General features: G+C 45.1%; 1 protein-coding gene across 5 annotated transcripts in view; it reads left to right on the top strand.

Moving 5' to 3' along the window:
* LOC121001232 (protein CEPU-1-like) overlaps positions 1–25,304 on the top strand; it is a 785,191-nt gene that overhangs the window by 755,205 nt on the left and 4,682 nt on the right. For 2 of the 5 annotated variants that reach the window (XM_040432213.1, XM_040432220.1), the window contains 4 exons: positions 7,292–7,426; positions 19,719–19,839; positions 20,529–20,680; positions 23,177–23,209. In XM_040432213.1, coding sequence (XP_040288147.1) covers positions 7,292–7,426; positions 19,719–19,839; positions 20,529–20,680; positions 23,177–23,209 — 441 coding nt within the window. Of the gene's footprint in view, positions 1–7,291; positions 7,427–19,718; positions 19,840–20,528; positions 20,681–22,327; positions 22,364–23,176; positions 23,210–25,304 lie in introns of all 5 variants that reach the window. The other 3 variants (XM_040432206.1, XM_040432231.1, XM_040432239.1) reach the window with 3 other exon arrangements.

The following is a 25,304-nucleotide window of genomic DNA, read 5'->3' on the forward strand; positions in this document are numbered from 1 at the left end:
CCTCCCCTATCACAGGGCCTCATCACATTGTTGAAGTCCCCTTCCAAAGATCACTTGCCGGCTGGTAAAAAGAAAAGGCTTAATCCTCATGAGGAGACACTTGTCATTCGCGACAAACCCCGCCCCCAGGAGAAGTTCTTACTCTGTGGGCCGTAGATGTTTATTAATCTCAATTCTTGTCTCCCCGTGAGGACATCTAAAATCAGGCACCTTCCCATTTCTAACTTGATTATCCTCCTGCATTACACTCTTTCGGCGGTCTTAAAAAGTACCGCCACCCCGCTACTCGACTCGGCCGCAAGAGACCAGAAAGACGGACCTAGCTGCCATTCTCGCTTGGCTATTGCCAGCAGAGCTGTACTTGTTAACCAGGTCTCTTGCAGAAACAAAATATCACTTCAATAAGGCTGAAAAAAATCAAAGGCCAGGTAATGTTCTGATTTAATGCTGACAACGTTAATGCTTGCCAGTGTCAACAGGGTGAGTTCCGCCATCATTGATGATTGAGTTAGATAGCCTTCTTTTTCCCCACCCCACCATCAGCATTTTAATCTGAACCATCACACTCCTTCTGTCTTTTCAAACATACAGAGACATCCATACTATCCTTTTTGCCCCAGGTTCCAGGCTTGGCCCCCCTCCAGAAGGTAATTTACCCCCTACAGTACAGGGCCCGGCAGCCTGCGAGGAAGCCCCCGCACCCTCGGGCACCACATCTTCCCCTCCCCAGCTGAAACAGTTGGGGGATCCTCGTCAAGGGCCTGGTACCGATTAGAGACTTCTACCAGAGGGGACCCAGTTGATCCTTCCTTAGGCCTCTGGTCGAGGATGAGTGGGACAGATGGGTCCCACTCCAGAGAGGGCTTACGACCCTCTCCTTTCTTCTTCTTCTTACTCCGCTTGTTCCTCCTACCCTCCAACCACGCTCTGCCGCCTCGTCCAGGCTTTCGCCGTACGAGGAGACAGGGTTGGCGGATGGGTTAGCCTCCACAGGTTGGGCCTCTGGTTCCCCATCGTCGCTGTACCCCGGGTCACTCAGCCAGACCAGCTGAAGTGTCAGCTGCCACCTGTTCCTTATCCTTGCGGCGTTGTTCTTGCCGCCTGATCCTGGATGGCCTTTGCTTCTTCGGATCCTGTCTGCTTCCTCCAGCGCTAGTAGTTCCAGCACTCGTCCCCTCACCAACTAATTCAGTCCCGGCAGCAGGCTCCTCCGCAACCACAGACCCAGCCTCGCGGCTAGTGCCTGCCTGATCTTGAGCCCAACCCTGAACCCTGTTGGCGACGGCAAGCGAACAGCGACTAAACAGGTGACCTAGGTTCCCACAGAGGTTGCACCGGATCTGCCTACAAGATGTGGCATGATGACCATTGTCCACACACTTTGCGCACATGCGAACATCACATTGTGCGATGAAGTGGGTGGGACTGCCGCACTTGTGACAGACCTTTAGCTGGCCTCTATAGAACACCATAATCCTATCCCTTCCTATGAAGGCAGAGGAGGGAATAAGAGCAACAGAATTGCCCCGATCAAACAGCTCAACGCTGACCAGATGCCATGCTCATCGAGCACCTTGGCGGGGAACTGCCCAACCCTACCATATCGACTAAGCCAAGTCTTGATGTCCACACTAGACAGTGATTCATTACAGGTCAAAACGGTCACTGCCTTCACAGTAGACCAGAAGAGCTCCAAACCCTCGGGCCTAACAAAGCTGACGTCGAACATAGCGGTGCTGTAGGGATGTATGAGCGCAAAGATGTCATTCGCGACAAACCCCGCCCCCAGGAGAAGTTCCACAACAGTCTTCCTAGAAGGAGCTGCTGCTTCCTTACTCCTATAATAGAGACGGGCCACAATCCTACGGCCCCTCCCCGGTGTGGGGTGAGTCCATACGGTCTCACCCCTCCTTTGTTCTCGGAAGCCCTAAAACCATACCTTTCTGTCTAGAAAGCCAGGTCAACTGACCCTCCCTCTACCTGTATGGAAGTCCCTGTTTCTTTTTTTAGGGCCTCCAGGAGGCGCCGTTGCAAGTCACCCCCGCCCGAAACCTTGGACTGGTTGGGTTCCCTAAAGAGACCGTGGTATTACTTGGGGTGGGCCCTGAGGTGCCCCCCGCAAAACCTGCAGGGGACTCCCCATCTTCCGCACCCCCCACTACCTCCGTGACCCGCACAGTCCTGGGATGCTTGACCACAGTGTTCTCCCCAGGTTCCAAAGTCTTTACACCTTCCACTGATTTTAATGGTCTTTTCATAATTTTGACACTTATCAGTTTCTAATGTTTTCTTCTCCTCTTTCTCAGCACCACTACCTTGAACCTTGACCGCAATCATTACAACCTTGTCCGTTCTCCTCACCTCCTTGTCCGCCACACTGTTTGGGGTTTTACCCCCTGCGCTTCTTGTGACCACCATATCACTACAATAAAGGGGGGCACCTCCTGTCATTATCTTAGAATCAATCTCCTGCACTGTTTGACCTGATTCCACTACAGGAATCGGGCTGGGCACAGCAGCATATTCAAAAGGCACAAATCTAAGCACTTCTTCTTTCACAGTTTTATTTTTCTCCTTTCTGATTTTCACCAACTCATCCTCAGGGACCTCCTCATCCCCAAAATACAGTCTGCCCACCGGGGACTCCAGCTGCCTGACTTCCACCATTAGCCTTCCCCCAGACCCACTTACATTCCCGGAGACAGACGCAATCAGGTCTGAGGGGTTCCCCTGGCCACAAGGTAGAGAGTCCGCCTCCAAATCTTGTGTTCCAGGTACCATCTTCCCCTGGCTTCCAGCCTGCTTTCTCGGGTGCCGATTCAAATTGTCTAGAGAGGAGTCCAGAGAGGATCCCAGGCTGATTGCCCCCCTGGGACCCCTCCGAACCTCTCCTGGTAGTCCATTGCGCTCACTGCAGGGATCGTGGCCACTCCTAGTAGCGGGGCCCCTCCTGCCCGCGGCACTTGCGGAGCTGCCCTCCATTGCTTGCGACCTCACGGCCGCTTGCTGCGGTGTCTTCATAGGTGCATCGTCGTTCACCTCCAGTAGCGCCGAGGTATCTAAGCCTAGGTCTCCAGTCCTGGAGGCCATCCACTTGCGCATCTCCGTGGCGGCTACCGGCACGTGGTGATGAATGCCGGCATCCGGAGGCCCGGGGATCCATACCGGGAGAAACTGCCACCCCCTGGGGAAAGGGTACAGATTCCCCCGGCAAACAAAGCGCTGGTAAACCTCCCGATCCTCACACACAACAGGAAAGGAACAGTAGCTCCTCACACCACTTCTCCTGTCCTGTATACTGGGTGTAATTCTCAGTATCTGCTTTTATTCTGTAAATATGGACACTGTACAGTACCACTTCTCCTGTCCTGTATACTGGGTGTAATTCTCAGTATCTGCTCTTATTCAGTATGTATGGTTATTGCACAGTACCATTTTTCTTGTATTCTGTGTGTAATCCTAAGTATATGTTCTTATTCTGTATATATGGATATTGCACAGTACCACTTCTCTTGTCCTGTATACTGGGTGTAATTCTCAGTATTTGCTCTTATTCTGTATATATGGGCACTGCACAGTACCACATCTCCTGCCCTATATACTGGGTGTAATCCTTAGTATCTGGTCTTATTTTGTATATATGGACACTGCACAGTACCACTTAGGCCTCATGCATACGACCATTGTTTTGGTCCGAATCCGAGCCGCAGTTTTTGCGGCTTGGATGCGGACCCATTCATTTCAATGGGGCGACAAATGATGCGGACAGTAGTGTGTGCTGTCCGCATCCGTTGCTCTGTTCCGTGGTCCGCAAAAAAAATATAACCTGTCCTATTTTTGTCCGTTTTGCGGACAAGAATAGGCAGTTATATCAATGGCTGTCCGTGCCATTCCACAAATTGCGAAACGCACACGGACGCCATCCGTGTTCTGCGGATCCGCATTTTGTGGACCGCAAAACACACAACGATCGTGTGCATGAGACCTAATCCTGTCCTATATTCTGGGTGTAATTCTCAGTATCTGCTCGTATTCTGTATATGTGGACACTGCACAGTACCACTTCTCTTGCCCTGTATACCGGGTGTAATTCTCAGTATCTGCTCTTATTCTGTATATACAGGTGAAACTCGAAAAATTGGAATATCGTGCAAAGTTCATTTAGTAGTAACATAGTACATAAGGCCGAAAAAAGACATTTGTCCATCCAGTTCGGCCTGTTATCCTGCAAGTTGATCCAGAGGAAAGCAAAAAAAACCCTGTGAGGTAGAAGCTAGAAGCCAATTTTTCCCCACTTTAGGGGAATAAAAAATTCCTTCCCGACTCCAATCAGGCAATCAGAATAACTCCCTGGATCCACGACCCCTCTCTAGTAGCTATAACCTGTAATATTATTACACTCCAGAAATACATCCAGGCCCCTCTTGAATTCCTTTATTGTACTCACCATCACTACCTCCTCAGGCAGAGAGTTCTATAGTCTCACTGCTCTTACCGTAAAGAATCCTCTTCTATGTTTGTGTACAAACCTTCTTTTCTCCAGACGCAGAGGATGTCCCCTCGTCACAGTCCTCGGGATAAATAGATGATGGCATAGATCTCTGTACTGACCCCTGATACATAGTAATTAGATCTCCCCTCAGTCGTCTTTTTTCTAAAGTAAATAACCCTAATTTTGATAATCTTTCAGGGTACTGTAGTTGCCCCATTCCAGTTATTACTTTAGTTGCCCTCCTCTGGACCCTCTCCAGCTCTGCTTTGTTCACAGGAGCCCAGAACTGTACACAGTACTCCATGTGTGGTCTGACTAGCGATTTGTAAAGTGGTAGGACTATGTTCTTATCACGGCCATCTATGCCCCTTTTGATGCAACCCATTATCGTATTGGCCTTGGCATTAGCTGCCTGACACTGGTTTTTGCAGCTGTTTATAAAAATTTGCTGTTTATAAAAATTCCTAGATCCTTTTCCATGTCAGTGTTACCGAGTGTTTTACCATTTAGTATGTACGGGTGACTTGCATTATTCCTTCCCATGTGCATAACGTTACATTTGTCAGTGTTAAACCTCATCTGCCACTTATCTGCCCAAGCCTCCAATCTATCCAGATCCCTCTGTAGTAGTATACTGTCCTCTTCAGTGTTAATTACTTTACACCATTTAGTGTCATCTGCGAAAATTTATATTTTACTATGCAAGCATTCTACAAGATCATTAATAAATATATTGAAGAGAATAGGGCCCAATACGGACCCCTGAGGTACCCCACTAGTGACAGTGACCCAATCTGAGTGTGTACCGTTAATAACCACCCTCTGTTTTCCATCATTGAGCCAGTTACTTACCCACATACAGACGTTTTCTCCCAGTCCGAGCATTCTCATTTTATATACTAACTTTTTATAGTGTCAAATGCTTTGGAGAAGTCCAGATATACAACATCCATTGATTCGTCGTGGTCAAGTCTAGAACCTACCTCCTCATAGAAACGGATTAAATTAGTTTGGCATGACCGATCCCTCATGAAGCCATGCTGATATGGCGTTATTTGCGTATTTCCGTTGAGATGCTCCAAGATAGCATCTCTTAGAAAACCTTCAAACAGTTTACCCACAACAGATGTTAAACCTTCCGGCCTATAGATTCCAGGCTCTCTTTTTGGGCCCTTTTTGAATATTGGCACCACATTTGCCATGCGCCAATCCTGTGGGACATTCCCTTAAAAAGCTACTTAAAAGCTAGAAGAAACACGGCCGTGTTCCGCGGCCGAGAGCGGTCCGTGGTATGCCGGGCTGGATTCCTGTTCATAGCAGGAGCTCACGGCGTCATTGGTTGCTATGACGCCGTGCGCTTCATGCCGCCGCTGCACTACAGTAATACACTCGTATGATCTATACGAGTGTATTACTGGACAGCAGCGGCGGCATGAAGCGCACGGCGTCATAGCAACCAATGGCGCCGTGCACTCCTGCTCTGAACAGGAATCCAGCCCGGCATACCACGGACCGCTCTCGGCCGCGGAACACGGCCGTGTGCATTCGGCCTAAACCTAATTTTCAGCTCAACGTTTCGCCATATGAGGGCTCATCAGGAGCTAGGTTAAGCACAGGACAGACAAACATAAAGGTGCCCTATGCCTCGGGTGGTGAGGCGATAGCATCGGCGCTATGGTGGCCGTAATACGGCTGCCGCTCTCTGCAGTTTAAATAGGGGAGAACCCCTCCCCTTTTGGGCGGATCTTGCGACAGTCGGTGGGTTACGGGGTAATGGGTGTGTCGGAAAGTACAATGATTTCAGATATCTAAATATAGGGTTATCCAGCCCGTCTTATTTGCAGTACACTTTGTCAATGGGGTCCAGCAAAATGATGGCAATTGGGATCACCATATTCTTTCTCTAGAGCGTCTTTCTACTACCCCTGCCTACAGGCAGAGCAGTCGCTCCGACAGAGGCAACCCTACCTCTTCGTTGCTAAAACCCTGTCCAAATCCTATGCTGATCTTGTACTAGCTGTTTTCAAGTGGCCCGACGAGTTTTCACATAAAAGCTGGTTCATCTGGGACCATGTATAGGTTATTTCTGGTAATGGATGCTATCAACTTAGAGAACCTTAGGCTCTAGTGTGTTGTAGTGTTGGGGATGATAGGTGTGATATGAGGGTGTTTCCTGGCACTATGTTGCATTTTTGTTCCTTAGGCTACTTTCACACTCGCTTTTTGGCTTTCTGTTTGTGAAATCCGTCATGGGCTCTCAGAAGTGGTCCAAAGCCGATCAATTTTGCCCTAATGCATTCTGAATGGAAAAGGATCCGCTCAGAATGCATCAGTTTGCCTTTCGATCAGTCTCTATTTCGCTCTGGAGGCAGACACCAAAACGCTGCCTCCTGACAAAGGGTTAAATATGAGACGACGGAAGCAGCAGAAATGCTAAGAGAGGTTGTTATTTCCCCAATCTTTCTTTTTATAGCACAAGAACATCTACTTCCCAGCTCCGCTCCGAGCTCCTAACCTAGAATTACCTTGTCCGCTCCTGACAGACAGCGAGAGAAGGGGTGACATGATGAAGGATGGTTAACCCCTTCCTATCTAACGCATTGATCAGTCTTGACGCTGAGAAAAGTGCATTGCTCATGCCCACGTTCCGTGTTTGTTTATGGCAGTGTAGTCTCTGGTCACATCCCGCTGCCCTGTATTATATAAATGTGACGTCTCCGTGATTGCTGCCTCCTATTATGGAGCTATGGACAGCAGAACATTCTGGTGACATGTAACACATACGTTCTTCTCTTACAGCACATGGCTTTATGAGTGAAGATGAATATCTGGAAATCACAGGAATCACACGGGAACAGTCTGGGGTATACGAATGCAGCGCTGCCAATGATGTCTCTTCCCCAGACGTCCGAAGGGTTAAAGTTACAGTCAACTGTAAGTAAATCCTCTGACTCATCCACAAAGAAAGTCTCAGTCATCTGTGAATATAAAGCCTATGTTATCTCTGAAAACATCCTGGCCGGCCAGTGACCAATCAATAGACACGGGACTGTAGTTTCCTGCCAATCCCACATCTCTGCACTTTACTAGGATCCTGCAGTATCTGGTCCTCTTCAGCCAGGAGGCAACGAGCCCAGCTCATTCACTGTCAGCAAATATTGTGCATCTAAGATGTCTTTTATATATATATATATATATATATATATATATATACATAGTGGGGTTTCGCTCTGGTAGACAGGATTAGCTGGCGCAGTATAAAGCCAACAACAAGTTCTTTTGATCAAACAGTTCAGTGTTTTATTCACGCTTTATGCAAGTGACAAAACAAGCAGTCATAATCAAACAAAAGGTCACCTTGCGGTGTTGGTGGTAATTCACACCATGACGGAATTCTGCCTCAGAGTCTTTGACCATAGCAGCACCAACCTGTTTTCACGCCAAACAGGTAGCAAGCCTTCATCCAGAAACAAGGCTCCCATATCCCAACACAGAGACCTGGCTTCTGAGCCCAGCTGCCTATTTAACCTCTTCAGGACACATGACGTACCGGTACGTCATGTTGTCCTGGTACTTAAGGAAACATGACGTACCGGTATGTCATGTGCATTTCTGATCACCGGCGGGCGGTGATCGGAACCCAGTGCCTGCTCAAATCATTGAGCAGGCACCTGCGGTTTGCGGCTTTTACCTGCGGTTTGCGGCGGCGATCGGCGGTGCCATCGGGTCCCCCTGCGGCTGTAGGGGGGACCCGATGGCATGGAAGGCAGCGCGATGCCTAAGGATCTCACAGGCCGGAAGCTGTATGAGTAATACACACAGTATTACTCATACAGCCAATGCATTCCAATACAGAAGTATTGGAATGCATTGTAAAGGGATTAAACCCCCAAAAGTTCAAGTCCCAAAGTGGGACAAAAAATAAAGTAAAAAAAGTAAGTTAAAAAAAAAAGTTTTCCCCCCTAAAAATTTAGTTTCAAGTAAAAATAAACAAAAACATAATTTTCCCCAAATAAAGTTAAAAAAAATTGGTAAAAAATAGGGGGGGAAAAATGTATATATATTAGGTATCGCCGCGTCCGTATCGACTGTCTCTATAAACATATCACATGACCTAACCCCTCAGATGAACACCGTAAAAATAAAAAAAATAAAAACTGTGCTAAATAAACCCTTTTTTTTTTGTCCCTTACATCACAAAAAGTATAACAGCATGCGATCAAAAAGGTGTTTCTCCACCAAAATAGTACCAATCTAACCGTCACCTCATCCCGCAAAAAATGAGCCCCTACCTGAGACAATTGCCCAAAAAATAAAAAACTATGGCTCAGAATATGGAGACACTAAAACATCATTTTTTTTGTTTTAAAAAAGCTGTTATTGTGTAAAACTTACATAAATAAAAAAAGTATACATATTAGGTATTGCTGCGTCCTTATCGACCGACTCTATAAAAATATCACATGACCTAACCCCTGAGATGAACACCATAAAAAATAAAAAAATTAAACTGTGCTAAATAAACAATTTTTTGTCACCTTACACCACAAAAAGTGTAATAGCAAGCGATCAAAAAGTCATATGCACCCCAAAATAGTGCCAATCAAACCGTCATTGGCTCTCAGAATATGGAGACACTAAAACATGATTATTATTAATTTTTTCAAAAATGATATTATTGTGTAAAACTGCTGCGTCCGTATCGACCGGCTCTATAAAAATATCACATGACCTAACCCCTCAGATGAACACCGTAAAAAATGTAAAATAAAAACTGTGCTAAATAAATAAAAAATTGTCACCTTACATCACTAAAAGTGTAATAGCAATCATTGTGTAAAACTTACATAAATAAAATTTTTTTTACATATTAGGTATCGCCGCGTCCGTGACAACCTGGTCTATAAAAATACCACATGATCTAACTTGTCAGATGAATGTTGTAAATAACAAAAAAATATAAACGGTGCCAAAACAGCTATTTCTTGTTACCTTGCCTCACAAAAAGTGTAATATAGAGCAACCAAAAATCATATGTACCCTAAACTAGTACCAACAAAACTTCCACCCTATCCCGTAGTTTCTAAAATGGGGTAATTTTTTGGGAGTTTCTACTCTAGGGGTGCATCAGGGGGGCTTCAAATGAGACATGGTGTCAAAAAAAACAGTCCAGCAAAATCTGCCTTCCAAAAACCGTATGGCATTCCTTTCCTTCTGCGCCCTGCCGTGTGACCGTACAGCAGTTTACGACCACATATGGGGTGTTTCTGTAAACTACAGAATCAGGGCTATAAATATTGAGTTTTGTTTGGCTGTTAACCCTTGCTTTGTTACTGGAAAAAATTTATTAAAATGGAAAATCTGCCCAAAAAAATGGAAATTTTGAAATTGTATCTCTATTTTCCATGAATTCTTGTGGAACACCTAAAGGGTTAACAAAGTTTGTAAAATCAGTTTTGAATACCTTGAGGGGGTGAAGTTTCTAGAATGGGGTCATTTTTGGGTGGTTTCTATTATGTAAGCCTCGCAAAGTGACTTCAGACCTGAACTGGTCCCTAAAAATTGGGTTTTTGAAATTTTCAGAAAAATTTGAAGATTTGCTTCTAAACTTCTAAGCCTTGTAACATCCCCAAAAAATAAAATATCATTACCAAAATGATCCAAACATGAAGTAGACATATGGGGAATGGAAAGTATTAACTATTTTTGGAGGTATTACTATGTATTATAGAAGTAGAGAATTTGGTATTTTTTTATAAATAAAAATGAATTTTTTTTTACTTCATTTTACCAGTGTCATGAAGTACAATATGTGACGAAAAAACTATCTCAGAATGGCCTGGATAAGTCAAAGCGTTTTAAAGTTATCACCACTTAAAGTGACACTGGTCAGATTTGGCCTGGTCCTTAAGGTGAAATAAGGCTGTGTCCTAAAGGGGTTAAGGACAGCCAGGTGCTGCTAAAACCCGGTCCGGTATTTGACCTCTCCTTGCTGTAAATCAGCCCAACAGCACATGCTGGGAGGAAAATACCTATTTTCCCAGACAAAACCTCTCACTGTGTCACATACTCCCACTCCCCCCCCCCCCCCCCCCTTTGTTCAAACCTGAGGGGGTCAACACACGCCAGACAGTGTACCCGGGACAGGGCATCTACGTTTCCCTGTGACCGGCCTGCCCTGTGTTCCACCTAAAACTTAACGTTTTGTAGGGAGAGAAACCATTGGGTGACCCGGGCATTTCTGACCTTCACCAGGCAGAATTTTCTCTGCAATAAATAATAGCGGATAGATTCTAGTGCCCACTTGATAACCAGGCACTCTCTCTCCACTATACTATACCGCGTCTCGACTGGGGTGAGCTTACGTCTGAGGAAGACAACGGGATGCCCCTCCCCGTTGACTTCCTGAGACAGTACAGCACCGAGGCCTACTTTGGAGGCATCGGTCTGTACTAAAAACTCCCTTTTGAAGTCAGGCGTCACCAAAATAGAGGACCCACACAGGGCCGACTTTAAGCGGAGAAGCATGATGTCTATTAGTCGCTGAAAAGTAGCGGGGGGGGCGACATGCAGACCAAAGGGTAAGACCTTTTATTGATACAGCCCTTTAGACATGATAAGGGCAGTTTTGTCTTTGGCAGCCTCCATTAAGGGCACCTGCCAGTACCCTTTCGTGAGGTCTAAAACAGAATAATACCGAGCTTGTCCTAACCTCTCGATGAGCTCATGCACCCGGGGCATGTAATACGCATCTAATTTTTAAACCTCGTTAAGTTTTCGAAAGTCGTTACAAAACCGCAACTTCCCTTCCCGCTTGGGTATCAATACTATAGGACTGGCCCACTCACTTTTTGACTCCTCAATGATGTCTCGCTGCAACATTAACTGCACCTACTCCCATATGGCTTGTCGTCGATCTTCGGGTGCCCGGTATGGTTTTAATCTAACTTTTGCCTGAGGCTCAGTGACAATGTTATGCTGGATTTTGGAAGTGCGACCAGGGAAGTCCGAGAAAACATCCATGTTCTGACTAAGGAACTCCCTGGCCTCCTGAGTCTGTTTAGAGTAGAGTCTGTCAGCAATTTTTTTACTGTTGCAGCTGCCTCTCTTGCATCAGACAGAGGGGCGATACCTCTTTTCTTAGAACACCCGGCCGCGGGCTGTCTCCTGTACAGTTTTTCCTATCTTTCCATGGTTTGAGTAAATTCACAGGGTAAACCTGCTCCGGCTTTCACCGCCCTGGCGGGTGTACCTTGTAGTTTACGTCTCCAATTTTCTCGAGTACCTCGTAGGGCCCCTGCCACCTAGCCAGGAACATATTGTCCATGGTCGGCACCAGAACCAAAACCCGATCACCCGGGTTAAAGATCCGGACCAGAGCCTGCCGATTTTATACCCGACTCTTGGCTCGCTGAGCTGCCTCCATATGCTACCTAACAAGAGGCAACACTGCCTCTATCCGATCTTGCATCTGGGTAGCGTACTAAATGACACTTTTATGTGGAGTGGGTTGTTGTTCCCACGCCTCTTTGTCCTTGTCCAAGAGACTGCAAGGGTGTCTGCCATATAGCAATTTGAATGGCAAGAACCCAGTAGAGGTCTGGGGTACCTCTACCACTGCGAACATGATATAGGGTAGAAGGAGGTCCCAGTCCCTCCCATCTTTAGCCACAACCCTTTTTAACATATTTTTTATTGTTTGGTTAAACCTTTCTACCAGACAGTCCGTTTGCGGATGGTAAACAGAAGTCCGTAGCTATTTTATGTGCAGCAAACTACAGAGTTCCCTCATCACCTTGGACATTAAAGGGGTCCCTTGGTCGGTCAGAACCTCTTTAGGTAATCCTACTCGGGAAAACATCTCCATTAATTCGTTAGCTATGAGTTTGGCCGAGGTATGTCGCAGTGGCACTGAGTGGGGAGTGGCATAGTCTAGAATGACTAAGATGTGTTGATGCCCTCTGGCAGACTTTGGTACTGAGCCTATGAGGTCCATAGCTATTTGGTCAAACGGTACTTCGATAATCGAGAGAGGTACTAGGGGACTACGAAAATGTGGCTGGGGGCTAGTTATCTGGCAGGTCGGGCAAGACTTACAAAACTCTTCCACTTCCTTGAATATGCTGGGCCAGTAAAACCGCTGTAGAATACGATCCTGACTTTTCTGCAGCCCCAGGTGACCCCCGAGAACGTGTTGGTGGGCTAGATCTACCACAAGCTTGTGATGAGCCTTGGGGACCCCCAACTGTTCAATAGGCTCACCTCGTAGTTGATTTTACACGATATAACATATCCTGATGAAACACAAAACAAGGAAACACTGACTCTGCCCCAGGTTGTTGTGGTTCACCATCTACTATTAACAAATTTTCCCGGGCGCGGGATAGGGTTGGGTACTGACGTTACGTGTGGTACCAAAATTTTCCCCGGAGACATTGAGGTCTGCCAATTCAGGACCCGGCGGCAAGTCCTCCACGTCTCCCACCATCACACTTAACGGGGTTGTCTCCCCCTCTTCCACCGAAGTTACGGTCACCCCTACCGCTAGCCATTCGGTCTCAGGTACCCAGGGTTCTGGTCTCCCCCATGAGCTGGGCCACTCTGCTAGGGTTACCCCTGTCTCATTGGTATCAGTCACTCTCATAGCTGGCCACGGTACCGGGAAGCCCGGGAAGTAGCGTCCATCTACCTGCCACCGTAATTAGAGACACCAGCACGGTGGGGTAGTCTTTTAAGTCTCCGTTAATGCACATCAGCCCAACTTTCCGGCCAGTATACTCAGCGGACCGCACCAGGGTAGCCCTTACTAGGGTCACTAGACTCCCTGAGTCCAAGTCAGCCCTTACATAGCCAGGCTAGTGACACCGATGGGTACATCCCGGGCGGGTTTTATCGGCTCAAATCTCCGGGCCTGGGGTGGAGATTTCCCGGGTTTTCCGACCCCCCCTCCCGACAGAACCCCCTTTAGATTCCTGGTAGCTTCATAGCATTCAACCAGGTCCACCATCTCAAGGGCATTGCCAGGAGACACCTGACCGATCCAGTGCTGGAGAGGGTATGGCAAAGCCCTCCAGAACATATCGGCTAACATACGATCCAGCATAGCAGTGGGACTCAGCACGTCAGGTTGTAGCCATTTTTGCAAGAGGTGAAGTAAGTTATAATACTGCGGTCTTGCAGGCTCATTCGGGTTGAACCCCCACTGGGCCCAGACCAACACATTCACCCCCAGTCTTGCCAGAATCTCACCCTTGACTTTCTGGTAGTCGGCCGCTTGATCGTCCGGCAAGTCGAAATACACCCTCTGGGAATCGGATGCCAGGAACGGAGCGATGACCTCAGCCCACTGTCCACGGGGTAGCTTTTCCCTGATGGCCACTTTCTCGTACATCGCCAGGTAGTTTTCGATGTCGTCTGCAGGGGTCATCTTAGTAATCACGGCACGGACTGCTTTCCGGGCACCGTGGACACTTGGGGTTGCTCCTGCTGTCTGCAAAGCCATGGCTTGTTGTAGCAGCAACTGGTTAGTCTCTTGCTGCTGCTTTATTAGCCTTGAGTTGCTGCAGGTTTGTCTCTTGCTGCTGCAGATTAGCCTCCATGAGGGCGTTCACAACAGCTTCCATTTTGTCGTGGGGTGCTGGTTGTAATACAGCTGGTTTAATGTACGACATACAACCGTGCCTGAAAAATGTAGAAACCAAAAATATCAGCGTTCACGCCAACCTCACTGCTCTTGCCTGCATCCTCCACCAATTGTGGGGTTTCGCTCTGGTAGACAAGATTAGCGGACACAGTATAGAGGCTACAACAAGTTCTTTGGATCAAACAGTTTTTTAGTTTTTTTTCATGCTTTAGGCAAGTGACAAAACAAGCAGTCATAATCAAATATAAGTCACCTTGCAGTGTTGGTGGTAATTCACACCATCCGGCAATTCAGCCTCAAAGAGTCCTTGACCATAGCAGTACCATCCTGTTTTCACGCCAAACAGGTAGCAAGCCTTCATCCAGACACAAGACTCCCAGATCCCAATACAGAGACCTGGCTTCTGAGCCCAGCTGCCTATTTAAGGACAGCCAGGTGCTGCCAAAACCAGGATCGGCACTTAAAATCTGGTCCAGTATTTGACCTCACCTGGCTGTAAACCAGCCCAGCAGCAAATGCTGGGAGGAAAATACCTGTTTTCCCAGACAAAACCTCTCACTGTGTCACTATATATATTATATATAAAAATCTCATTATATACCAGAAGAAACCATATCACTATGTGCAAGGAGGTGTAATACCAGCTGCACATATACAATCAGAGGTCTCACTACATTTTTTCCAGACGAGTAAAAATATTCCTCTTACCATTTTTGAGGAGTATTTTTAGCTGAGGAGTACGAAAATTGCAGTTATTCATATAATATAATACGTAGGCCTATACAACATTATGAGGTTGCTATTTATGCAGGAAACCATTACTAGTCCTCTCTATTATGTCTTCCATGCAGAAATAGCTAATTTTGACTATTTTAAATTTATCTCTCCGAAGACCGAATCCCTACCTTTCTTTAAGCACCAAATCTGTCACACAGGGATTGGAGCGGCAGATTGTGCAAAACTCAATGCAATAAGAATTGAACAGGGGCGTCTGGTCTTTGTGGCATGGATCAGTGAGTGGCTTGGTGGCACTGGGTGGGGTCTGCTATTAATGCACAGGAGGCAGTTATAGGACAGTCTTATACACGATATATTGGATTGTTGAACAGTATAGTGTACCGTATAGTCCTGTCTTTGATTTCTGGACAGTGCGCTCCATACATAAACCATACAGGAAAATAGACCTCTCAGTTGTCCAGTGTACTTACATAGAAAAACTAATAGCCAAGAGGCTAAACAAAACCCTATTTCTGACTCTTATGTTAAAACATAACTTTCATTTGATTGCTCTAATACCTAAACACCTAAAGGAAAAAAATAATTTAAAAAACCTGCTGTTTCTCTAGATGACCTTATGTTGATAGTAGTGTTAATAGAGTCTCAAAGGTCTATAAAAGTAGGGTGCCTGCTTTTATAGATCATTGAGACTCTATTAACACTACTATCAACATCAGGTCATCTAGAGAAGCAGCAGGTTTTTGAAATTCTTTTTTCCCTTTAGGTGTTTAGGATCCCAATAGCGGAGGAAAACGCTTTCGTTTTGTCCCTATTCGTCGTCAATGGGGACAAAACTGAACTGAACGAAACAGAATGCACCAGAATGCATTCTGTTTCATTTGGTTGCGTCCCCATCACGAGCAGAATATTGCTGCGATAAGCGTTTTTCTGTTTGCCATGTGGTGCAGAGCAAGACGCAATAGAAGACGCAATAGAAAACGGATCCGTCCCCCATTGACTGTTAATGGAGTTCATGACTGATCCGTCTTGGCTATTTTAAAGATAATACAACCGGATCCGTTGATAATGGATGCAAACAGTTGTATTATCATTTAAGGAAGCGTTATTACTGATCCATGATGGATCCAGCAAAAACGCTAGTGTGAAAGTAGCCAGTAGCCTTATATCATTATGGTCCATATCATGTTAAACAAGATGTTTAACTTATACTAGATTAACTATATATGTATGTATATATATATATATATATTTACACATTGCCACCACCTCTTACACTTGGAGAATAATTACACTATATATTAATTAAGGGATTATGAGGTGTTCTGATATTAACTCACGCTGGGATATGTATCATATGAATAGCACATAGCACTTATGTGAATATGATATTTACATCTACAATGTGTTTTATACACGATGAGATATGATATTTTATATAATTGTTGAGTGACGATTAAGTATGCAAATGTTTTGATAGTCGCATGGGTTAATAAAGGACTACACATTTTTTCACCATTTGGAAGTGCCGCAGTCTTTTTTCTTTTATTTATGCTTTGACTGTTGGTTACGTCTAAACTGCTGGCACTCCTTTCTGTGGTTACTGATCGTGCTGCCCTGGACTTTTTTGCTATTTTTTATATATATATTGTAGGAAGGCGCAAGGGGCCGTCATTGATGGAAGGTATGTGTCACCAAGATTCCTGGCCTCGGTGAGGTAAGAGCCTGTAGTTTTAAGTGTCAGAGGCACCTAGAGCTGACTGACACTGTTTTGTTGTTAGTATGGCTGTAAAGCCGATCCGGGCCAGCTCTTACTGGGAGTAGCCAAAGTGCTGGGTGGGTGGGTGGCTTCTCCCCGCGCTCCAGGCCGGGTCTTTTTTGGCCTATATAAAACCCAGCCAGCAGTCTCAACTGGGTGTGGTTTATCCTCCATCTGACAGAGAAGCTGGGAAGTCTCTGTGTTTTAGGACCTGTGAATTTGTGCCCCTAAGGCCTCATGCACACGACCGTGCCGTTTTTTTGCGGTCCGCAGATTCGCAAAAAAACGGAAGCCATTGTAGAAATGCCTAATCTTGTCCGCAAAATGGACAAGAATAGTACATGTTCTATTTTTTTTTGCGGGGCCACGGAACGGAGCAACGGATGCGGACAGCACATGGAGTGCTGTCCGCATCTTTTGCGGCCCCATTAAAGTGAATAGGTCCGCATCCGAGCTTTAAAAAAGGCGGCTCGGATGCGGACCCAAACAACGGCCGTGTGCATGAGGCCTAAAGCCTGCTGTGGACTACGGATGGAAAACTGCTAACTAGGTGAAGATTTTGTTCTATGAACATTGCCTGGTGTGAACAAACACCAAGACTGTGAACGGTTATTTAGTTTTTCCTTATGTGTGAATAAACACCGAACTGTTTAAGTTAAAGACTTTGTGATTGCCTCTATACTGCGTCTGCTACCCTGTCTACCAAAGCAAAACCCCACAATATATACAGTTGCAAGAAAAAGTATGTGAACCCTTTGGAATGATATGAATTTCTGCACAAATTGGTCATAAAATGTGATCTGATCTTCATCTAAGTCACAACAATAGACAATCACAGTCTGCTTAAACTAATAACACACAAAGAATTAAATGTTACCATCTTTTTATTGAACACACCATGTAAACATTCACAGTGCAGGTGGAAAAAGTATGTGAACCCTTGGAATTAGTAACTGGTTGAACCTCCTTTGGCAGCAATAACTTCAACCAAACGTTTCCTGGAGTTGCAGATCAGACGTCCACAACGGTCAGGAGTAATTCTTGACCATTCCTCTTTACAGAACTGTTTAAGTTCAGCAATATTCTTGGGATGTCTGGTGTGAATCGCTTTCTTGAGGTCATGCCACAGCATCTCAATCGGGTTGAGGTCAGGACTCTGACTGGGCCACTCCAGAAGGCGTATTTTCTTCTGTTTAAGCCATTCTGTTGTTGATTTACTTCTATGCTTTGGGTCGTTGTCCTGTTGCAACACCCATCTTCTGTTGAGCTTCAGCTGGTGGACAGATGGCCTTATGTTCTCCTGGAAAATGTCTTGATAAACTTGGGAATTCATTTTTCCTTCGATGATAGCAATCCGTCCAGGTCCTGACGCAGCAAAGCAGCCCCAAACCATGATGCCCCCACCACCATACTTCACAGTTGGGATGAGGTTTTGATGTTGGTGTGCTGTGCCTCTTTTCCTCCACACATAGTGTTGTGTGTTTCTTCCAAACAACTCAACTTTGGTTTCATCTGTCCACAGAATATTTAGCCAGTACTGCTGTGGAACATCCAGGTGCTCTTGTGCAAACTGTAAACGTGCAGCAATGTTTTTTTTGGACAGCAGTGGCTTCCTCTGTGGTATACTCCCTTGAAATCCTCTCTTGTTTAGTGTTTTACGTATCATAGATTCTCTAACAGGGATGTTGGCATATGCCAGAGACTTTTGTAAGTCTTTAGCTGACACTCTAGGATTCTTCTTCACCTTATTGAGCAGTTTGCGCTTTGCTCTTGCAGTCATCTTTACAGGACGGCCACTCCTAGGGAGAGTAGCAGCAGTGCTGAACTTTCTCAATTAATAGACAATTTGTCTTACCGTGGACTGATGAACAGCAAGGCTTTTGGAGATACTTTTATAAACCTTTCCAGGTTTATGCAAGTCAACAATTCTTAATCGTAGGTCTTCTGAGAGCTCTTTTGTTTCGAGGCATCATTCACATTAGGCAATGATTCTTGTGAAAAGCAAATCCAGAACTGGTGTGTGTTTTTTATAGGGCAGGGCAGCTGTAACCAACACCTCCAATCATTGATTGGACTCCAGTTGGCTGACACCTCACTCCAATTCGCTCTTGGAGATGTCATTAGTCTAGGGGTTCACATACCTTTTCCACCTGCACTGTGAATGTTTACATGGTGTGTTCAATAAAAGCATGGTAACATTGAATTCTGTGTGTGTTATTAGTTTAAGCAGACTGTGGTTGTCTATTGTTGTGACTTAGATAAAGATCAGATCACATTTTATGACAAATTTGTGCAGAAATCCATGTAATTCCAAAGGGTTCACATACTTTTTCTTGCAACTGTACATATTACAGAAGATGCTCAGGTTATACCAGTATTGTCCATTTCACTTTATACAAGACGATGTATAACTAACACTAGCTGTACATATATATTTATATACCAAAAGATCATCTGGTTATACCTGACACTATATACCATACAAAATGTATAACTTACACCAGCTGTACTTATATCATTACATAAGAGATGCCCAGATTATACCAACATGGTCGATATCACTCTATACTAGATGTATAACTTATACAAGCTGTAGATATATATTGATATAGTAGAGAATGCCGATTGTACCTGTTCTCCTTGGTAATCTGGGATATCTCTGTTTTGTGGGTTCCCTGTTATAATGTTTTATACTTCTGTTATGTTGTGATGTTTGTGTAAGGGCCTCATTGTGTTCTGCATGACAATTATGTGCAGGCTCCACTTCCCCACATTACAGCCATATTAAGGTTTTTTCAGGCTCATAATTTCTCGTTTATTGCTTGTTTTTCACATGTCTGGTTCAGAGGCTGTGCAGCGTTTCTGAAATGTGACAACGGTTTCTCATGTACTTTCACATTAGCATATTGATTGTCTATTACTATCACCTTCATGTACTTAACAGTTGGCTGCTCATTTGCGAGCATTGCGCAATATGAAGGTTGTGCTGCTCTGGTAGCTTGTGTTTTGTTGATGTCATTGGACTGTGATACCTGAACTATCGGTCCCACATTACTTGGGCTCTATTGATGGTTGCATATCTTCTGCAGATCCACCCTATATTTTAGATGCACGGAACATTGGTGTTCCATTGGGCCATCAAGGGATTCTGCAGTGTGACGCGCTGGCTGTCCCTACAGCTGAATTTTTCTGGTACAAGGAAGACAAAAGGTAAGACTTCCGGCCCAGCCAGTGAAATAGGACCAGGTGGTCAAGCTATTGTAGTAGCAGACTAGGGGGAGTTACTTAGATGGACAAGATGAAGGTACATGGGTGTAGGTTGACTGGGTGGATGCATATGGTAGTATGATTGCAGGGTTCAGAAACATGGTAGTAAAAAAGCAGTGCTGAGGCAACCGGGAGTAAAAAGGCATATTGGGGGCACATGGGAGTATAAGGATAGGACGGAGGGACACAGTAGTAACATTTCAGGGAGTGGGGGGTTAGACACACGGTAGTAAAAGTGCATAGTGGAAGCTCACAGGACTAGGAGTGCAGGGCAAGAGTGGAAGCACACAGAGTACGATATTGGGTGGAAGCACACAGGAGGAAGTGGGCAGGGTGGAGGCAGACATGACTATGAAGGCAAGGTGGAAGCACACAAGAGAAATTGGGCAAGGTGGAAGCAGATATGACTATGAGGGATGGGTGGAAGCACACAGGAGTAGAATGCAGATTGGAAGTACACAGAAGTAGGATGCAGGGTGGAAGCAGACAAGAATAAAAGTACAGGGTGAAAGCAGACATGAGTAGGATGCAGGGTGGAAGTACACTGAAGTAGGAGGGCAGGATAGATGCACATAGAAGTAGGAGGTCAGGGTCTTATTGCTGAAACTTGACAGCATTGTTGTATTTTGCAGGCTGAGCGACTCCAGGAAAGGAGTGAAGGTGGAGAACAGAGAGACATTTTCTCGTGTAACATTCTTCAATGTTTCAGAACAAGACTATGGGAACTACACATGTGTGGCCATGAACCGGTTGGGACACAGCAATGCCAGCGTTATTCTGTTTGGTAAGTCTTGAGCTAGGCAAGGTCCACGATGAGCTGTGTAGCATCCTGGGGATTTTTGACATTTACAGATGTCTGCTCTAAACTCTGAACGTGATTCCAGAGACAGCAGACATATTGGATGATTTCTACCACTTTGAAAGGAAGCCATTACTGATATGCAGCATTTCCCCGTTGTGCCTGTTGAGGTCTTTGTCCACTACCGTACACCGCCGCTAACAGGCCCAGTGAAGTGGAGCTCGTGCTGGATAGATCCGGTCAGGGCTGAGTGAGCTGTAATTTGGGGGAAGGAGCTGAATAGATGAAAGAGGTTTTCAGGTGAAATCCCGTATAAAAGAGTAATTTATTCCCAGGCTTAGACATGAGGGACCTTATCTCATGCTGGATATTAGCAGCTCTTGCTGCTCTCCATTCCTCATATAATACACACATATAATGTATCTGGGCTTTTGTTTGTGGTTTATTGGAGTGATCTCTCTGGTGGCTGATAGCGGAACATGGTTATATTGACGTCTCACAGTCTGGTGGACTTGTCCATCTTATCCCTGCCTTATGGGGCCTCCTGATCGTTATCCATAGAGAACAGATATGTGGATTCGGAATACACAGCAAGACTTTGAGTGTTAGACTTCGGTCATAAACACCATGGTGCTCAGTAATGTGCCCCCATTACTGAACTGGAGGGATTGGGGCAGATCTTCTATCAGCGCTTAGATGGGTTAATTCTCATGTTTACTTGGTGGGATGTAGATTCCAAGATATCCATGTAGTATTCTCCATGCATGTCCTGTATGTACATCATGTGTATACTGTGCGTATTTACAGATCTGTCTGTTTCTGGGTATTAGCACCTGTGTTTTTTTTTTTCTTTTTCTTTTAGTTAGGGTTGAATTATCCAGATGATATCCATATAGGGTCCATCAGGGTTCTGATCTCATTAATGTATCAGCCACAGGTCCTATATCGTAGAATCACTGGGTTATGGGGTGTGGAGGTGTACATGTGCTACACCTCAATATTTACTTGTAACTGCTCCCCATAATATCAGTAATGTGGCTACAGTGGGTGTATACAGGACACCGCTGCTGTTCTGGTACGTGTCGATTGCACCCCATGTTTATAGCGCACAAATCTCATGTCTTGTCCCCATCTTAAGTAAATGCATTTGTGCAGAGTCGTTTAAATAGTGACCTCCACATTTGTCCTGCCGAGCATCGCTGCTTACTGTCCTGGTGTTTCGTCATGAAGCTGAAAGAGACAAGGATTGTTAAGCACCTTTGAGGTTAGTGTCTTACGTTGGTGAAGCCACTGGCTGTTCACCCGTGAGCTGTGTGTCCGCAGTACATTACAGAATCCCTTCATCCACACACAGGAATGGTCTGTGCAGCAGGTTTCCCCCAGACACCTCACATAGTCATTGCTACGGAGTTCCTCATAAGTAGAAATAACCTGCTGCGGCTGTTTGATACTGTATTATGAAGTCAATATCTTGTAGGTACTTGGAGTGTGAAGCAGAATGCGTCTTACCACAGTTTTTTGCTTTGCTTATTTCTCTTTGATTTTATAATTCTGTTGTGTAAACACCTCCCCTTTTTATCCCCCCACCCCCACCCCACTCCCATCCCGTCCCGTATCTCCTACCATTTGTAGAAAAATTCCAGTCCACCAGCTCACCCTTGCTGCAAGGTCAGTACACGGTATCCCCCTGTCTTGTTTTATTCCCTGTGAATCCCCTGTTCCAGCACTGAGTGTCCATTTTACCACTTACCCATAATTCTTCTGTTCGCGTCTTGACCTTTGTGTGTCCATTTTTGTGATTTTAGAAGATGGTAACTAATAGTTTTCTGCTGGTAGTTTCCTGCTCCTTGTGTGTATGTGATTATGTGTCCTCAGGTCCTGGATTGCTGTTCTCTTGCGTTTGTGGCACTCAGATGGGTCATAGATGACCTGTTCATGTGTCACCTCACATTTAACTCTTGTGCTTCCTCTTCAGGGATGATGACTGCTTTTTTCCTTCATCATTGCTGCTTTTGTCATGATGTCTTCTACTCCTATCTGCTCATATTCACGTTCTGTCCCCTCTTTTATCACCTTTTTGTTTGCTCGTTCTCCAGTCTCAGGAATAACAGATTAAGGGATTATGTTGTATGATATTTTTAATGACCGGTGTCAGGACTTTCTCATTGGTTCCTGACTGTTCAGTATCTTTTTCCTGTAGTCATCTGCTTTCCATATCATCTAATATAGAAGTGAGAGTAGATGGAGTGACCCATAGGAGACATGAATGAGGGCAGGAGTAATACAGTGGTTTTAGCTCATGGCATGTGGGCAGTGGTCGGCACCACTTCTTGTCGATTGTGACCTCCTGCTGTGAGCAGTTTATTTGGTACAGGAACCTGGAGACATTGAGGGGACTGAGAAAGAATTTCTAAATGTGAGTTTTCAGCTGTTTTTTTGGGTATTTCTGTTTCCCTAATAAACAATGTTTTTGATTTTTAGAAGAGACCACAGCTGCCTTGACCCCCCCTAAAGGTTAGTATTATATATTGCTACCATGCCCACCCTAGCTTCCTGCCTAGCTGCTCACTTGCCTCTAGCATAGCTGACCTGCTTCTAATCCCTGTAACAAAACAACTCTTCCATCCAACACTGCTGATTATTACTATAAGTGAAGTCTTGGGGTACTTCAAAGATCAGTGGGACCCAGGAGTCATGGTGTCTTCAGTGTTTCTGTATTAACATTTTGTGCTTTTATAAATACTATTTGCTGAACATCCATACGTAGTTGTCTACCAGTTCTGCGTTATGTAGACTCACATCCTTTAACTCACTGGATATATCACATTGGTACCCTCAGCCTATAAACCTTGGCAGTATCCGGCTCACACTGTGCTCGCTTTGCGCATGTGTCCTCTTGCATGACTGGTTGCTCCTTGATGGCCTCCTATGACACATCTCAGAGAATGCATGGCGTCTGATCTGTTTTGTTTCTATTCATATATATCCATGAATGCATTGAGATACAGACCGTCTTACCTCTTCTATTCGGTAATTATTTGCTAGTACAATGCCCTGTTGTATTCTTATCAGCAGACCCATGCACATGTACGTTCACACACTTGGACAATGCAGGTCCATTGACAAATGCCTGTGTATCCAGAATGAGTAAATATACAGTCATGCACATCATTTTTACAGTCACTTTAGTTGTAAATATAAATTACAGAAAAAAACATTTTTCAACAGGAGGGCAGGACGTTTTCTCCTCTGTCCAGGCTTTCCACTCTCTGGTGTGCTCTCTGGTCTCCCTAGCTCAAGTTTTTCACCCTCTGGTCTAATATACAGACTTCTTCCCCCTCTTATCTCCTTTGCACATACTTTTCACTCTCTGGTCTCTTCTGCTCAGACATTACACTCTACTGTCTCCTTTTTTCACACTTCTCTGCTAGATTTCTTGCTCCCTGGTCTCTTCTGATCAGTCTTTTCACTCCCCTCTGCTTAGACTATTCACCCTCTGTTTTTCTCTGCTCAGGTTTTCACTTTCTGGTTACTCTGTTCAGGCTTTTCACTCTCTGGTCTCTTCTGTTTAGGCCCCTTGCAGACGAGCATGTCCGGATGCGTTGCGGATGCATTCAGTGAAAACTGTTAGATTTCGCAAGCAAGTCCAGTTTTGTTTGCGATCGCGTTCAGTTGTTTAATTTATATCGCGCTGCTGCAATGCGATTTAATGCGTTTTGCACGCACGTGAAAAAAAATATTATGTTTACAAACAACATCTCTTAGCAACCATCCTTGAAAAACGCATCACATCCACACTTGCTTGCGGATGCGATTTTTACGCAGCTCCATTTACCTCTATGTGGCCATAAAAATCGCAGAATATAGAACATGCTGTGATTTTCACGCAACGCACAAGTGATGCGTGAAAACCAAAGCACATGTACACAGCCCCATCGAAATGAATGGGTCCGGATTCCGTGCGGGCGCAGTGTGTTCGCATCACGCATTGTACCTGCTCGGAATACTCGCTCGTGTGAAAGGGGCCTTAGGCTTTTCAATCTAAGGGGTTGTCAGCTTTGGGTTTTCACGCTCTGGTCTCCTCTGCACAGACCTTTCACCTTCTTATCTCCTCTGCTTACTCTCTGGTCTCCTTACTAAGGCTTTTTACTCTCTGGCCTCCTCTGCACAGACTGCTTAAACTCTGATCTCTGCTTAGGCTTTTCAGTCTCTCATTTCTTCTGCTCAAGCTTTTCACTGCTTCAAATAATGTATCTAGATTCAGACCATCTTACCTTTTTACTTTATAATTTAGTACAACGCCCAGCTGTGTTATTGTAAAAAGACCCATACACATGCACGCTGAGAAGATATTACTCATTGATAAATACTTTTGTATCCAGAGCGAGTGAATATGCAGTCATACACGCCACTTTCACTGCAGTCACTTCCAATTTGAATGTAAATTACACAAAAAGTTGCTTTCATGCAAGAGATCAGAAAATCCTCTTTGGTTAGGCTCTTTACTCTTCCTTGTTCTCTGGGCTCCTGTGCTCAGACTTTTTACTCTCTGTTGTCCTCTTTTCAGTAGGACATACATCCTATGATTGTAAATCCCAGTGAGGTAAAG

This window comes from Bufo bufo, chromosome 1 (genome assembly GCF_905171765.1).
Source record: "Bufo bufo chromosome 1, aBufBuf1.1, whole genome shotgun sequence".
NCBI classification, from domain to species: domain Eukaryota; kingdom Metazoa; phylum Chordata; class Amphibia; order Anura; family Bufonidae; genus Bufo; species Bufo bufo.